An 18,099-nucleotide genomic window follows, 5' to 3' on the forward strand; every position below is an offset into this window, starting at 1 on the left:
TGCGATCTTAAAGAGTAAAATTCGATTATATTCTTTTCTTCGTATCCTGTACTTCAATTGACTTTTATTACCAGCATTATGAGCTGAGAAAGAAGATCTTAGAAGTGAAGAAAAAAAAGAGCTGACAGAAAGATTGCAGAATTGGCTTCGTTCAAATATCTCACGTGATAACTTCAAACTGAATTTCCTTCTTCGATATTTGGGTATTATGCTGGGTTTCGCACTTTAGTTTTGAAAGCTTAGATAAACAAAAGGCGTGAAATCATTAGGGCTTCGGGTCATGCTTTCATTCGGATTTTGGCGCCGTTCCATTCTTAAATATTAATAAGGAATCGTTCGTCGGCTGTAATGGGATTTTTCTGTCGATTCAAGAAATTCTTGCTTGGAAAATTCGAAATGGAAAATGCAAGTATAGGAGATTTCTCATTATGAGTGAAAAATATTTTATGCCATGAAGTATGTCATGTTTAAAATTGAAAAATCTTTAATTCAATTCTCTATTTCATGTGTTTTATAATGAAACTAAAATAATATTTAAAATTATATAAAATTCTGATCAAACTGAATTATGAGTTCCATTTTGAACGTTTTATAAAGAATTTTAAATATTTGAACAGAAATCTTTCTGACAAGTTCTATAACAGATAACAATACCTTATTCCACAAGAAAATACAAAACAGAGATTCAAAAAACGTATCTCAATTGTACACAAAACACAGCTTTTGTAGAAATCAATAGCATGAACATGTGCTGCAAGTCGTTAGTTAAACAACAGCAACAGCCTTCAATAACTTTAGCTCAGAGTGCAAAACACTCCAGACTGAACCTGACTGAGTCACTTCATCCCTTTACGTAAACATAAGTTTTTCAGACAGGGATGGAATTTTCCAGAAGAATCTACAGATCTCTTTCTAATAAATATATAACTAAACTTCTTGCATTTTCGATAATTTTCAAGTTTTTTGCAAAGGTCAGAGGTCATTCATTGTCTTGATGGGATTCAGAATATTTTTAAACATCTCTTCCTTTCTTTGAGACTAACTATACAAGGAAATGGAAATACAGATTCCAAAAAAACATTTATAAAAATCATAATTCTATTGTTGTCAACTATTTTGTTTTCTATAGATGCTCGCATTTTGTAATCAATGCATTTTTTTCTATAAATTGATACAAATTGTTTGAATTAAAATGCATAATCATATGAGCGGGTTAAAATGAAAGTGATGCAAGTCAAAAAATTGTATAATCTGAGTTAGGCAAAGGTTTTGTTTTTCTTTTTAATTCCTCTGTTTGGAGTGATTATTTAATTAATAGTACAGTATTTGACCTATAGAAGCAACACCAAAACTATCTACTAATCAGAACTGCTATTGAGTTGGGAATGATATTGGTATAAATAACCGCTTTTGTTTACTAGTGGTCATAAGTCACTCAAGTTTTTTCCCTCGGGGTTGCAATTATTGTAATCATGCTTTAAGGCTTTTTCATGTGTTTTTAATCATTTGGATGCTTTTATTCTCATTAATATACTTAAAAATATTAGTTTCATTCGTTTAATATGTGAGGAAAAGTTGTTGAAATTACAATACTGATATTAAAAACAAAATCTATGGCTATTTTTTTTAAATTTGTTTATGAACTATTAAAAACCACTAAAAATATAAAAAATGGAATTTAAAGTTAAGGCTGATAACAGGGTTGAACTTTTGAACAACGATTCTAAGACTGAAGACGATCTTAACAAATTCCTTAATAACAATTTAGATATCTCAAGTAGGCCTAGATTCAACCTTCAACTCGGTAACAGAACTATTGTCAGTTATTCGCCCACATTGGATTCCGAGGAATCTGGCAGTACTTATTATAGTTATGAACTATTCGGCCTGCTAATAAAATTATATCCATACAAAAGGATCCTTGAAACTCATTAACATAAAAGCTCAACGACTTCAAATTTTGAATAGTTATATGTCCATGAAACGGAGAAATACCATCAGCCTGTTCATTTATACTGAGATCTTTCCGAATGTTGAGTAATAGAATCAAATAGAAATTTTTTTTGAAGTGAAGACAGGAAATGAGAAAAAACTGGAGAAAGTGAAATATAAACATAAAATTGTACAGAACGGGAGAAAAATATAGTCATGCCCATCATGACTCATCATTGACCAGTTCCTTACTAAACAATTTCTTAACAATTAGGTTGGCAAAGTTCCTGACTAATTCGAATTTCAATAAATTTCTCTGTTCGTTTTCCATCCACTAAAAGGCCGCTGTTCAAATTTATTCCAATGTTTAAAATCTTTGATGTGTGAAATCATATCCATTGCTTTTCCGTAAGAATTCTCATCACTTTTACCAAAGAATCTGGTCTTATAAATTGATTCCTCTTAAGAACATGATCTTCCCATGCTACTGCTGCTTAACATTAAGCAATTACAGAAATTAGACCATGATAAGTATAAAATAACCAAACCCGGAAGTCAAATTGCCTTTTTTAAATCTAATTCAAGTAGATAATGAATAAATTAGTTTATAAATGAATATAATTTAAATATTTTACATATCACTGAAATTCATATGCGTATTTTTGTGTTTTTGAATTAATCACGTTCTCATATACAGGCATAGACAGACCAAACGATTGCCAATCTTTTGATAGATTCAATGCAAAATTACTGCAGATCTACTATTTTGGTCATAAACCAAATTACATTAATCTAGCTAATATTACTTTTGAGTTATAGTATTAGCATGCAGACAAATAGAGACATATTTCTTCTAAAATGTAATGCACATCAATAAATTTAGTATAAAGTCCATCAAATTTTATTTTCTTGCTCATTTTCCAACATTCGTTTTTCTATTTAAAACATTTATGAACTATTTAATTCACAAGTAAACAAATGCATCTTTTTAAAAATTATTTTTTTTTCCGAATTCAGAAATTTTTAAAATATAGAAATTCACCAATTTCTTGATATAGACTATTTTTATAATTGCAATAATTTGTGTAACTTCAGTTCTTACCCAAACTTTTCAAATTATAAAGTCTATTCGTGATTTTTTACAATGATTTCTCATTAATACTTACATTCCTTGATGAAATTCAATCTGAAAAAGTTTAAAATCAAAGTTAAACTTCAAGTAAAACTTTTCAAACTTATACTGACTAAAAAAAACTCTGTCGGAGAATTTTTAGTCAACTCTTAAATCGATTTTAATTGCTCTGAAGAAAAAGTATCAGATAAATCCTTTCCACCGCCCAACAGCAATAAAAATATAAAACAAGCACAAACTTTAGAATTCCAATACTCTTGATTAATTGATTGTAAACTGATATCATCAAAAGTAAACACCAACTAACCACCCATTTTTTAATAAAAAATTAGTACAGTTTAAAACGAATTCTTTAGAGAGAACAATTTGGAAGAGAATTTTTAAAGAGAAAAGTTTTCCGTAATACAATAAAGATCTCAATTCTTTCTTCTAATTGAAAAGATTGCCACTTTTATCGACGATCGAAGAATTTCTCAAGAATTTCCAAATCCACTTTTTTTCAGGTTGCATTTCGAATGTAAATTAAAAGCGAAAAGCACCGAACAGTCTGTTTGGAAAAATTAGAATTGTAATGGGAATTCGTAAATCTCCTTCAAAGTAGAAGTTAAACTTTTCAATTGACATCAAAGCACATGTTTTGTTGAAATAGAGTGAAAGAAAAATCGATTGGACCATTGTTTAACTATGCTGTGACTATCTGAATTTGTGAATCATTTAGAGATTATATTTTCCTTTCTAAATGAGTATTTCCTAATTATTTCGAACAGGTATTCAATAATAATTATTAGTTAACAATTGAAAATACTTTTATTAGTATCGCTTAACTCACACTTTCAGATTGTATTTCGAATGTAAAATGAAAACTATAAGAATTCTGATAGTCTGTAGTGGAAATTAGTATTATAACGAGTTCGTAAATCATTTTTAAAGGAGAAGTTAAAATAGTTTTCAATAGATGGTTTTAGATTCAATAAATAGTTTTTTTAATAATAAAAAACTTTTTGAATTAACAACAGAGGACATGTTTTGTAAAAACAAGAGAAGGAAATTTTTAAAAAAATCAATTGAATTATTATTCTATGATGTAACTCTTTGAATATGTATCATTTAAAGTTAACGTTTTCCTCGATGAGTTATTTCTTAACTAACTTGAATAGTTATTCAATAATAATAATAATTATTATTATTAAACAATTAAAGAAACTTCAACAAGAATATTTAGGCTCACTTTTCAGGTCGCATTTCGAATATAAATTGAAAACTATATGTACCAATAGGTGTGTTAAGAGAAATAAGCATTACAATGAGAACTCGTAAATTCCTATCATAGAAGAAGTGAAAATAATTTAAATTTTTTCAATTGTCATCAAAGCACATGCTGCGTAAAAACATAGTGTGAGGAAAATTTTGAAGAAATCGTTTACGTCATTGTTCTGCGTTGTGTGCTACCTAATCAATAAAATCATTTAGCAATGATATTTTCCTCGTCAAAAAATTTATTTTATAAATTCCCTTATTTATTTTCCTTTGAAAATATATATTTTAACAGTGGAAAAATAGATAGACAATAAATTTGTAACATGAATGAAGCTTCTGGGAAATGTAGGAATGTTTGCTCTTTACCTATTGAGAAACGAGATGAGAAGATTCTTCTGGAAAATTCCATCCCTTGTCGGAAATGCAAGGGAAAAGCAATTTATTTAATGATCGTTGAATTTTCATCGAATTTCTACCTGGTGCTTTAAGCAATGTTGGGTTGTTTCTAAATAAAGGTGTGCTGTCTGTTACTATAATGTCAATTTCAAATTGTGCTGTTTTTTATCTACATTTCGACTGGGTTTTCATTGCCTTGCTATGTGTTTTTAGTGGAGAAAAACGATCTTTTGCTATTAACTACGTTGTAATAAATTCCTAATACATTAACTGGACGATTTTCGTAGCAGTATGTTATCTTAGCCTTCAAAGATTCAACATCACGAACTGATCAACCAACTTTCATATTAGTATCTCAACTCGCTTTGAACAGAAATGGCTTATTTGGTTTCATGGAAACAAAGAACCCATTAGGCGTTTGCCCTCACAGAGTCATGTTTGAAATGTTGCAATATCCAGAACATTTTATTAAATACGATTGATAACACTGTGAGAGTATATAAAAAGCTGTCTTTTGTATATCTTTTTAAAAATTATATTCATTGATGAAATCTACATAAGATGTAATTCCTTGTCATTTAAAGCATTTTTTTTCTGAATGGAAACATATATCTGTCGATTTAGATACTAGCAATATAAGAGCTAACAGATAAAACATGAAAGAAATTCGTGCATAAAAATAAGTGGCTTTTCTGCTACATGCCCTTCAAGGTTTCTTTTAACAAAATACCCTCGTCTTTATTATTCAGTGAAAATGCTAAAACTGACTGCTCCAGTTACTTCCAATTCAAGTTGCTTCAAAAGACCTCTGCTGCAATTTCAGCTCTGCAACATGTAAGTTTTTTTTATATATAAATAAGGGAAATGGATAAGTATCTTTTAAGGATGAAGAAAGATTTCGAGTAAGGAAATAACAAAGGGAAATACCTAAGCATTAAAGTAAAACAAGCATATTATTTCTTCTCCATGATAATAAATTTTTTCAAAGCATGTGATTTTGAATTTTGTTTTTATGTATTTCACATTGTATTCATCAATATCAAAACTATCTTCAGTTTATTTTTAAATTCACACAATTTAGTATATATTTTCGATTGCTTGCAATTTTTCGGTATTTAATAACTATTTCATTTCATTTTATTTATTTTCGCTCAACATTTTTGCATATATTTTTGTGATGCAAAAGTTCATTCCACAGTTCGTATGGATGTGCAGGGGTGCGCGATGGCTTTTGTTGATTACGCCCAAGCATATTAGACTTCCCATTCCATATCGGATCTAATTTTGCATTCTGAATTCCAGCGCTTTCAGTCGGATTGGCGATCGCTTTTCTCGCGAATTTGCATAGCCATCGAAACGAAAATGCTAATTTTTTTTTTCTTAAAATTAAAATTAGTATTTTAGTTCCTAAATCTATAATTAGAATGACGTATCTAGTTTACATTTTGTGAATGGAAAGATAAGATCTTTATTTTATCTTTATGGCTATTTAAGTTTCGAAGTTATTTATTTAAAAAATAATTAATAGATTGAGAATTTCACTTCATTACTGTGGTAAATGAAAACTCAAGTTTACAGTACAAGATAAACAAAGTTAAACAAGAGATGTTTGGATCTCTCTATAGGAAAAAATAATTCCTAGGACCTCACATCACTTATGCTGTGCAAAAAGCTATTGCAGCAAACATTTGCCAAGGAAGAAGTGATAAGGGTATTCTGTTCAACTTCTTGGCCACCTCTATCTCTCAGTCTTATACCCTCGGTTGTTGAGCTTTCTAAGCAGCTGCATGATCCCACCGGGATCACCTCAGAAATGTGAATGAGTGGCATCCGGTATGATGGTTGGTTCTCACCACTATGGTGGGTACAGAAATGGTGAGGTTCGGCTACCTCCTATCGATGATGGAACATATTTCCCACCAGAAGAGTTGTACCGTGATGGCCCTTAGATCTCAGCCACAGGTCCCGTCAGTGTTACTGTCGCGGCGGTCTGGTCATTCATATTTTTTCGTGTGCCTTCGAGCAAGTAGGAGTAGTCGGTAAAGGTTGAAGTAAGCAGGCAGTTACATTTGTCAAAGCAAGGTATCAAACATAACGTGTCATTAAATTCTATCCTTCTCCTACTTTTTTTCTTTTTTTCAGATATCTCAAAAGAGAGAATTTAATAACATTTTTCCCCCTTTTCACATCAAAAGTATTTGCATAATTCCTTCAAACTTTTGAACATGAGATTTTAATTTTCAAGCAAGCCAATCGGGGCATTCCGAACCATATTTGTCCTAATATGATTTCACAGCTGATAATAATTTAGCCACTGCGCATTATGTCTTTATATTTAGTCTGCGCATTCATTTCAATAAAATTATTGGTCTTTATTCTTTGTTATTTATTAATACTCTTTTTATATATTAAATTTTAATTAATGAAAATAGTTGCCACAATTCAAATTGTTTAAAGTAAATCACCACTTCATCCTCTAGAGATCGCGATATGAACTATTTCAGTTTTCTTTTAATTTAAAAAATCAAAAGTGCATTCTCTTGACAGCATGTGCCACAAATTTGGTTACAATGTACTGAATAGATTCCCCAGTACGACTATCCAAATGTCACATATCCAGCCCCTTAATCATATTATCAACAAAACGCTTCGTGTTTCAACATCACCGGGAAGTAACACAATACATGCATAGATTGATAGCAAAATGGATACTATACTAATAAAAAAAACTAAAAAGTAACGGCTGGTATACGATGTTTTATTGAATACCAGAGGGATAATACATTATTTTCCCCTCATAAATTGATGTATCATTTATCAGACAGCAGGATTAACTTGTTCATCTCGAATTCGTAGGAGTCATTTCTCTTACTCATTTAGCCAGTTCATGTCAGTTGCCTTGGCCTTATTGTTTTAAGAAAGCTTTTTTTCTTTCTCGTATGCGTAGTATAGAGAAAATATAGTTATCTTCAATAAGTTCAAACTCGAAATTTTGACGACTCTCCACGTTTTAGACCTCCTTCAGATCAAAAAGCACATTTTTAGAAAATGTCCATCTGTCTGTCTGTGACAAAGATAGCTCAAAACCGCTTTGAGCTACAGGGTTGAAATTTGGTATACGGTCTTTACACCAAATTTGAAGATTTCTATCAAATTTTGTGTAAAATCTGGTCAGAGGAAGTCCGTCAGTCCGACTGTTCGAAACAAGTTAACACGATAACAACAAAACGAAGAGAGCAAGAGATATAAGATTCGGTACACAGATTTAAAATATATAGTATAGACACCTGCCAAGGTTTGAGACAAACCAAGAAAGGGTTGACTGTCTGTCAATCCGTTGTTACATGTTTCAGAAACATGCAAGCCTGATAATTTAAATCTCAATGACTTAAATACATCAAATTAAGTCATTGAGATTTTTTGACTTAAACATGCAGTTTTGTGTCAAATCTTTGTTTCATTCGATTGAGAAAAACTTGTCATAAGCAAAAATTCGATTATCAGATATCATTAACTGCACACCAGGGATTAATCATAAGAAACTCGCCAAGAATAACACGATCGATTCAGTAAAAATGTTAAATTCACGCCAAAGTTTAATATTTCATAACTATTGTAACCAATGTCATGCAAATCGTTCTCTGGTATAAAAAGTTTATTAGAGAATTTGTGAGAAAGTTTAAAAAAGACCACTTCCACCGCTTTTTTATATATATATATGTTATCAATAGTGGGAAAAAGGGAGTAAACGCTAAAAGCTAGATTAAATCTATAAAGGGATATTGCATTAAATTGTCCGTTTAACGCTTTACGCCAAATTTCGCTTTCGATCTTTGATGAATGCGAGAGCCCAATGTGCGAACAGAATTTGCACATTGGAATTTTTTGTTCTCTCTGCCCGATTCGAAAGAAGAGCATGATTTGGTGCATATCTTTCAATAATTTAAGAAAGTGGTGAATCTCACTTTCCAGAAACATTTTAAACCCTAAAGAAGCGAATTAAGCTTCTCATTTCAACAAGAGGCAAATTTTCACCGAGATCCGAAGTTCCAATTATTATAATTCGCTTGAAGTTCAACGAATTTGGAAAACAATTGCACTGAAACAACCAGCTTCTATAGTTGCCAGTTTATGGGAAAATAAATTTGCTTCAAAACGATATGTCTAAGAATGATGCTGCTTGTAAACTTTTTAATTTCTCTTTTAAGAAGTAATGTTCTGAATATCATTAAAAAATTCGATCTCAAGCTTTTGACGAATCATTGCGTTTCAGACATCCCTAAATCTTAAAAACACAAAATGAAATGACGTCACCAAAACATTCAAAAGCACTTTGAACTAAATACATGAAATTTGGTATGTGCTTTTTACATTGTGAATTTGTACATTTTTTTTTTCAATTTCTGGTCGAAATTCTTATACAGAAAGTTATATGTCGGTCTGTCCAAATACAATTGGAACGAACAGGAAGAATAAAATTTTATACATGATTTTAGTATCTAGTATATAGCCAGGCATAAATTTTTAACTACATCTGTCGAAAGGTTAAATATCTGTTTATGTGTGCATCCGCATGCATGTGAATGTGATAACTCAAAAACACGAAGGTTTAGATAAATGAAATGTGGTAAACGATTTTATTACTAAAATTGTAACTCTTTGTCAAATTTTGATTTTAATCCGTTAAAAAAAAGATTCAAAATTGCATACATGGATTTCGTCACTGAACTAAGAAATACAAAATGTTCATGTGCACAACTCTGAAAATATAAATCTGAGGATTCTAGTATTCATGATCTCCCCCAATGCCCACAATTTTTCTGCGGGAGTTAGGGATAGCACTAAGATTTGGAAAAATGTGGAAAAACATTTCAGAAAAACCACTCCGGATGGTATTGTATTATGTTTGTTTGACTGTGAACGCAATAGCTCATGGATGCTAGAAAAATGTAATTTGGTGTATAGACTTAATACCAAATATCTAACAAATTTTTAACAAAATCCATTCACAGAAAGACTTTTTCTGGATGATAGAAATTAAAATAAAAAAAGGAGGGAATCATTTATAGATATACATATTCGTTGCCATTAAAACACGATGACTCTACAACGGAATTATTTAGATAAATAAGATTTTGTACTCTGCTTCGTAACTAAAATTGTATATCTGTGCCAAGTTATAGATGAAATTGATAAAAAGGAAGTCATTTAACAAATAATATATCAAATTTTGAAAGAAATCCATTCAAATAGAGTTTGTCTGGTTACTCAAGTACAAGTGAACTCGAAAACCGCATAACGTAAATAGCTAGATAGATAAAATTTAGTTCATTCTTAAATTTTGAAACAAGTCTGAGAAAGGGTTGACCGTTTTTTGCATGTATGTAAACATAATAAATCATTAACACAATTCGACGCAAGTGTAGATGGTGTTGAATTTCTGTTTCAATCAGTTAAGAAATTCGTGCCTAAAACACAAATTCGATTTCCGTATACTATTAACCACTTACCAGGGATTAATCGCCAAAACACTCGCCAAGGATGGCACGATAGATTCAGTAAAAAGGCTAGATTCACGGCAAAGATTAATATTTCGTAACTATTGTACGCTGTGCAAGGCGTTCTATGATATAACACTTTTATTAGAGAGTATGCGAGAAAGTTTTGGGAAGACCATTACAGCTGGCTTATTTATTCCTTTGTCAATTATATTAGAAAGTTCTTAATCTACTTATTAGAACTTAGAAGCCCTAGTTGTTTTGTCTAATTTGCCTAATCGGAAACCTGCTTTTGAAGAAAGCAGTGGAATATTTTTACTGGGATTTTTATTAACCTCCATTAGGGTTTCATCTTATTGTACTCTAATGTATAAATAAGGCTACTATGGCTATACAAACTATCATGCTATATGAGTGTTCAGGCTGCTGTATGACGTTTGATATTTTTTGTTCTTAATTTAGAGTTTTATCCCACAAAATATCGATTGTTGGTTTTCGAATTATGACGAAAGTTAAAAATTGCACTTCTTTTAATCTTCTTGAAATGCTACCTCCTCGTCAAATTGGATAAAAAAAATTTCATTCATTTTATGTCAAACATTATATTTCAGAAATAGGCTGGCGGGTAGCGGGATATAAAAATCTCATTAACTTCTTGCTTATTTTATTATCGCAGTCTTCATTAATTATTAATAACTTAATAAATTTCAAATACAGGATTTTTTTTTTTTTTTTTGCTAGATCATGCACGTTTGTTTCGAAAGAAAAAGAATCTGACTATGAAGACATATCAAAAATAAAAAAATAGGAGAAATCAAAAAATAATATAAAATCATGCCTGGTTACATTTTATGACTTCAGATACTCTTTGACTCTTACCAGTTAAGCTGACGTACTTTTACTTCAATTAACATTCTAAAATATTTAAATATGAGTTTAAAAGACTATTTAATGATATAAATGTTTTTTTCTCGTATGCAAAGTTCACATTAACTATTATGATCTTCGGAAAATTCGCTTTCGTAATTTTGATAGTTTTTTTCATGTTTTAGATTGTTTTTAGTATAAAAAAACTTCCTGCAGCTATGTCTTTGAATGTCAACTAAGCATCCTAATGAGATAAGATCGAGGAAAATTCAAATATTACTCATTCACTGATTTACATTAAATGTTAGGGTTGATACGATAGTAAAAAAAAGTAATTTTCGAAAATAATGTTACATTTGCTTGGTGATGCCACGTAACTCTACAAAAATAGATATGTTTTTATTAACAAGACACTAAGATTAACGACAGTATTTGGCTACTATTTATACAAAACTGTGGCCAATATTTAGCAAACAACATAGTGCTTGGCTGCACTAGCAGCAATATTTAGTTGATGACTGGCTCTATGTTTGCTTGCTAAGAATCAGTTCTAATGCACCAAAATCTGGCTTCTTTATTTTACTGCTACTTCTTTTCATTACCGTTCAGGATACTTTGTTGCCAGTATTTGGCGATAACAAGTAACAATATTTGGCTTAATTAAGATTTATACTGTGCTAACGGTAAATTAAGAATAAAGGCTCCAAATTTATTGTTTTTTTTTCAAAATATTTCATTTTTCGTCCTCTATATAAATATAAATAAACCTATTGTGACTATATATGTACGCATATTCTATATCTCCTCTTAAGCAATTCAGTTGAATCCATATTTATTTTTTTAAAACAAAAGAAAAAAAATGTCAACTTTTCAAAAGGCTAAAGTTAATTCCACTTATTATAAATTGACCGAAATTATGCTGTTTTTCCGCAGTAATATTGTAACAAATTATTTCACGATAAATATTATAAATTATTTTAAAATTCCAATTGTTACCTTTTCGATAATATCACTTATATTTCGGTGTAATTTTTCTTTCATTTTTTTTATTCAGTTTCCAATTTTAATAAATTATTCTGAAAAAGTTATATAGTTAATCGGCAGTTTTGTTTGTTTGTTTGTTTTAAACAACCTGGTTCAGTTGATTGGTACTATTTCTTTCTACACTTCTTATACGTAAGTAAGTTAAGTAACAAGTGATAAGTTCACAGACTCTGTTGAATAACTAAATTTTTGATGCTTTTCAATAACAACTTTCAATTTGAATATTCTTTAAAAATCCTTATCGAACCTACCCAATTTACTAAGAAAATATTTGCGAATTTCTTTTACTAAATAAAATTATTCATTACATAGAAAATGCCATAAAATGATATGAAGCATTTTTTCATTATTTTAGATAATATTTTTTTGTCGCGAAAATATCAACAAAGAAAATGTTTCAAAGAAAAGTTATAGTTTCCAACCATTTCTATTAAGACGAAGAACAGAAGTGGTTTCCAAAATCCAAAGCAATCAATTGTTTCAGAAATATTGATTCCTTTTGATGAAACTGGAAACTATGAAAAAAAAAAAGAAGAGAGAAATTGCTTAGAAAATTTAAACTGAAAACTACAAAAAAAATATAGAATGTATTTTCCAACAATTGAAATCTTATGTCATATGGTGTAGAAGTTTTTTTTTTCCCCCTTTAGATTTTTTTTTTTTTTTTTTTTTTTTTTTTTTGTTTTGTTTAAAATTATTTCATGCCAAATTGTTATTTTCATAAACTATTCGTGGATTTCTGATTAAAATTTAACTAGGATTTCTGATTTCAGAAAAAAAATTATTCCGCTTAAAAGTAAATAATTATAATAAAGTCTTGTAGATAAATACAAGAGATTCAGAAGTAAAGAACAACTTTAATGAATGAAAAAAATTTGGCGAAATATTTATTAAAAAAAAATTTAGTAGCTAAGTTTGCAATTTAAACCACCAGTTGAATAATTTTAAGCGATAAGTTAAAATACTTATATCGTCATTTGTAAGTTAGCATTGTATTTACTAATAAACTTTGATGTTTCATTTTATCCAAAGATATTGTTACGAAAAATCTTCCGGTAGGCGAAAGGAACCAGATAATTGAAAACGATTATTTATACTAGGAGAAAAGGCGACGTAAAAGTAACAAAAATGTGTTTGAAATATGTAGAAAGAAAAGCACTTGCAGAAATCAGCAATACACACACAAATAACGTATCGTTAATAACAAGCAATCGTAACATAATAATGTACAATTGTGGGTGTCCGCACCTTCCGATACGATCAGCACTTCAAAGAGAAAATTGACTAATCTCTTCGCTTCAACCTATCGGCTTCGATAGGTTCTCCGATAAGACATGGAATTTTCGAGAAGAATCTTTAGATTTCGGCTTATAATAGAAATAGAACCAAAATTCTCGCATTTTCCAACGCTTTCATTTTTTCGACAAAAACGCCAAATTTGTCGCTATGGCCAATTTCTGACCAGAAGTTTGATCTGACATGCATTCGTCAGATATTAAAAATAAATCCAAATCCCTCTTCCTTAATATAACATGAAAGTTCGAAATTGTTTTACATTTGAAAGAATTAAGATCTGAATTGAATTTACAAAGAATGCAATTATGTAATTTGAAATTAAGCCTTATTTTGTGGATTGCAGTTTAGTCATTTTAAGTACTAGTTTCAAGAAATTTTTTATTAATCAGAACTGAAATACTTGCCTACAATAATAAAATAAAATATATTTTAAAAAATTTATTATTATTTAATAAAATAATTGATTTTATTACTTTGTAGCACTTAAACATTTTCTGTTATAATTTGCAAAAATAGTTACATTTCAAAACGAATAGTTCCCAACAGTTAGGTTTTCTACAAATGAATATATTTTTAGTTATAATTTAAATTTCAAAGAATTAAAAAAGCATGTCACTCCTGAAAAAAAGGATATAATTTAACAGTAAATGTCACGATATAATAGAAATGTCAGTTTATTCCGTACTTCTTCGAAAACTATATCGGTTTCTTTAATGAACTTCGCAAATGATATGGAAATTCTATAAATGAATACTTCCTCTTAAGATAATCTCGGTATGAAATAGATAAAAAGATAAAACAATCAGTCTGTGGGAAATTTTCTCATTAAAAAAAGAAATATTCAAATAAAAATTTAAAAAGCATAGCAGACATTAATCAATGTTTAAATGGCATCTAAATTGTTAGTATTGAAATAAATTTTGACAAAATTAATGCATTTAAGATAGAATTTATTTTAAAAAGTTATTTCATTGCCGAAATTGACAGTTAACACTTTTAAACATATGTGAATAAATAAATAGTTATTAGAATTTTAATATTAAATTATGAAAATATTATTTTTATAACAAAAATATTCCTTTTCTTTTATTTATTCATTTTTGTAGTACAAGCCCATTCGTATTTATTGTATCACAAACATGCGTATTTCGTTTCTATCTTAAAATTAAATAATTATTATAAAATTAAATATTGGATATGAGAGATAATAATTTTTTTTAAATCGAGATCGTTCTAAGATAGTTTCAAAAATTCTTATTTTAAATTTCAAAAAATACCCAAATTTGCTGACATCTCTTGGAGTTAAAAAAAAAAGCAGTTCCCAATTATTTTTACTAATTTAAAATTAACAAATATTTTATATCATAATTCATTTTCTAAGTTGGTCTACAAATATTATTATATTTTATAAATGATCCTAAATCAATAATATTATAACGAAAATAAATATTTTAATAATATTTTTGAAATAAACTCTTAATAACACATTCTTGGGCCTAAAATTTAATTTTCACTTTTATTATATGCAAATTATCCACCTGATGTTTTCCTTAATCTTTCTTAAATTTTATATCTTATTTACTACAGTAAGGATTCAAAACTTTAGATGTTTTAAATGCAGTTGAAGAAATCAAAATTCGGATTTCGAAGCTCTTCAACAACATAACCCTCTCCTAATTAGACTATATATAGACTTCGCCTTCTATATTCTTCAATAACACAAAAAAAGTTTATTGCTATCGAAAAGAATTAAACCAATTTGGCCTAATAGTGATTCTTAAATTCATTTTATTATTAATGACTGCTTCAATTTTTTATTTATTTATTCCAATTTCAATGTTGTGATAAACTTTTACCTTAAAAAAAATTCCTTTCTAAAAATTTATAAATTTATTTCTAAAATCATTTATTGGAAAAATTTATTTCTGTATGGAACTGTCAATCATGATTTTCACTCAAAAAGGAAATCGGAATTGAAAAAAAAAAAATGTTTCTAAAACTTTTCATTATAATAAAAATCTATATATTCCTATATTTCAACTCCAAGAATTTGTATTATTTAAAATTTATGTTTATGGAAATTTTGAATAAATTTACAAATTAATTGCAAAACATATAATTTTTTTTTATCTGTAAACTTACCTTCAATAGCTGTATCTCATGTCTCAAATCAGAGATGATTTTATCTTTTTCTTCCACCAACTTTTTCAAATCTTCAATTTCATTTTGAAGTTCGGCAACACTCGGTCCGGCCGATTCATTGCCGATACTACAATCGGAAACCTTCGGCAATTCGGACGGCCGCACAGTCGGGCTGGATATCCCGTGGCCCATGTGATTCTCCTCACTCGAACTAAGGGATCTGCGGGCCGCGTGAACCCACTTGGACATGCGGGTCAGTCCGCGACGTAAAGGTGAATGTTGTTTGGATTTCGGACTGGACAGGGGGGACACGGCACGCGGTTCGTTGTCTGGCAAACTGCAGTCCGGTTTTTCGTCGGTCTTCCCCTCAGCCATTCTCTCATACTTCGGACCCCCTTAAGGAGCAGTGTAGATTTCGTGGAGTTAGTAACTTGTGGATTCAGGCATTTCCTCTCTTGGAAAGATCTGTTGCTTGGCAACGAAATTCTGTTAGCATCAGAGCCATCTATCGGTAGATGATAAAATTAAAAATGTTAAAAGACTTTTATAGGGTGATTTTAATGTAGCTCTTCTAAAACTTTTTCTCTCAATTTCGTTTTCGCTTGAAAAAGTTTATCACTTATATAAAAATTTGAAAATAAATGTTATAAAAAAGGAATTTGATTTGAAACAACTGCTTAGCAGCTTTTAATTAAATTAGTTAGATAAAAATGAATTGTTGATTCTTGTTTTTGATATGAATATTGAAATTACGTGAAGAGCCCATTTGAAATTTTTATGGATCCCGTTTGGAATTTTGACCTACCGTTTAAAAAGCCTTGATTTTTTTCTTTAAAAAAATAGTATTCATTAAAACTTTTTCATTCTGACAAAGTAATATTTATTCTACAAATCATTAGCTAATGTTGGGAAATTTAGAGTACCAAAGACTCTTTAAAAGATACAAATGAAATGCATTTTGAATACTTTTTTATCTTAATAAATATGACAATGCAATAGATATAGATTTTGATGAAACTAATAAAATATGGATTATATTTACCAAAAAACGTTGGAATATTGCATTTAATGCGAAATCAATGATGACTTGTGTAATTCCGTAGAAAGAATGATCAGTTTTTTGTTAAAAATTAATTTAAATTATAGAATAAAAATTAATTTTTAAAATTCGATTTATATAAATGGATTTCTAAATATATTTTTAGAATATATTTTTATTAAGATAGTATTTTTTTTATTATATATATAAAGCTATATTATATTTATAAGATAATATTATATTATATCATATATTAAAGATATTATTCATTTTTGTTTATATATTTAGAATATATCTTTAGAATTCCATTTATATAAATGGAATTCGAGTTTGCATTTACAAGCGCGAAATTCCCAACGAATTCATAAAAGTGTATAACAAGAGCTGATCAGTGTAAATCTATATCTATACTTATAATAAAGCTCAATGTGTGTGTGTGTTGGCGCTCTTCAGGCCAGGTCATTTGACATACAGCTATCAAATTTGGTACATGTATACCTTACAGGTCGAGAATGTGCACCTGGGGTCCCTTTTTTTGAAATTTTAATTAGAATTTTAATTATTAATTAAAAACTAACTTTCCCGCCAAAAAAATATTTCATTTTCCCCACCGCCAAATGAGTAAGGCTTCAATTTTTTTTTCTCCCAACAGTAATGAGGCTAGGGTTAAAATTTTTCGGCAGATTATTTCAAACGATTCTGTTTATTTTCTTAAAGTTTGATGCATTTAAAATTAAACATTGTTAATGAATCGATCTGTTCATGATGAATCTGAGAAAATTTTGTTGACAAATTCTTGATATATTACATAACTTAAGAAAGATATTCTTCAGTGCCCATAAAGTTTAAACACTGAGTGACTCTATTATCAGTAATCATATTATTAAAAAAAAAAATGCTTTGTTTCAGTAAAAAATATTATTATATTAATTGCAGTTTAGTCATTTCCATTTTAATTTTAAGCATAAATTCTACCGGAACTAACAGAAAATTAGAGAGATACATATTATGTTATGGCTGAAGGACTTTATATTATTATGAGTGAATTACATGACTATCAAAATTTGAAGCTTTAAAATATTTGATGAAGAAGCTATTAAAGTAGGAATTACATAAAATATTTAATTATTAAAATTTTACCGAGCATTAAGATTGGCGAACCGGCTGGTCGCCAAAGGCGGCTAGTATGTAATAATTGCTAAAAAGGAACCCTAAATTCTAAAATAAAACAAACGCAAAAGCCGTTTGACGGTGCCACTTTACATTCCCGGCACTTATAATCCTCACACCAGTTTAATAGGCATAAGATTATTAAACAACCCCTCCCCTCACTTCTCCTGGGTGCACTTTTCCTGTAATATAATCGCATCGAAATTTTTAAAACTAATTTTTTGAAAAATTTTCAGCGTACAATTTTGAATATTTACTCAAAACACAGTTCTAGGTTTTATATACGCAATTGAATTTTAAAACACTATTTTTGCCTCTTCTAGTCG

At 29.2% G+C, this 18,099-nt stretch overlaps 1 protein-coding gene across 1 annotated transcript in view; it reads right to left on the reverse strand.

Moving 5' to 3' along the window:
- Window positions 1–15,939, reverse strand: part of LOC129962856 (cGMP-dependent protein kinase 1-like) — a 214,579-nt gene extending 198,640 nt beyond the window's left edge. Inside the window, exon 1 of the mRNA XM_056076856.1 lies at window positions 15,565–15,939. Within this exon, the coding sequence (XP_055932831.1) occupies window positions 15,565–15,939 (375 nt within the window). The remainder of the gene's footprint in view (window positions 1–15,564) is intronic.
- Between the last annotated feature and the right edge of the window lie 2,160 nt (window positions 15,940–18,099).

The sequence above is a fragment of the Argiope bruennichi genome, chromosome 3, assembly GCF_947563725.1.
Source record: "Argiope bruennichi chromosome 3, qqArgBrue1.1, whole genome shotgun sequence".
Classification (NCBI taxonomy): domain Eukaryota; kingdom Metazoa; phylum Arthropoda; class Arachnida; order Araneae; family Araneidae; genus Argiope; species Argiope bruennichi.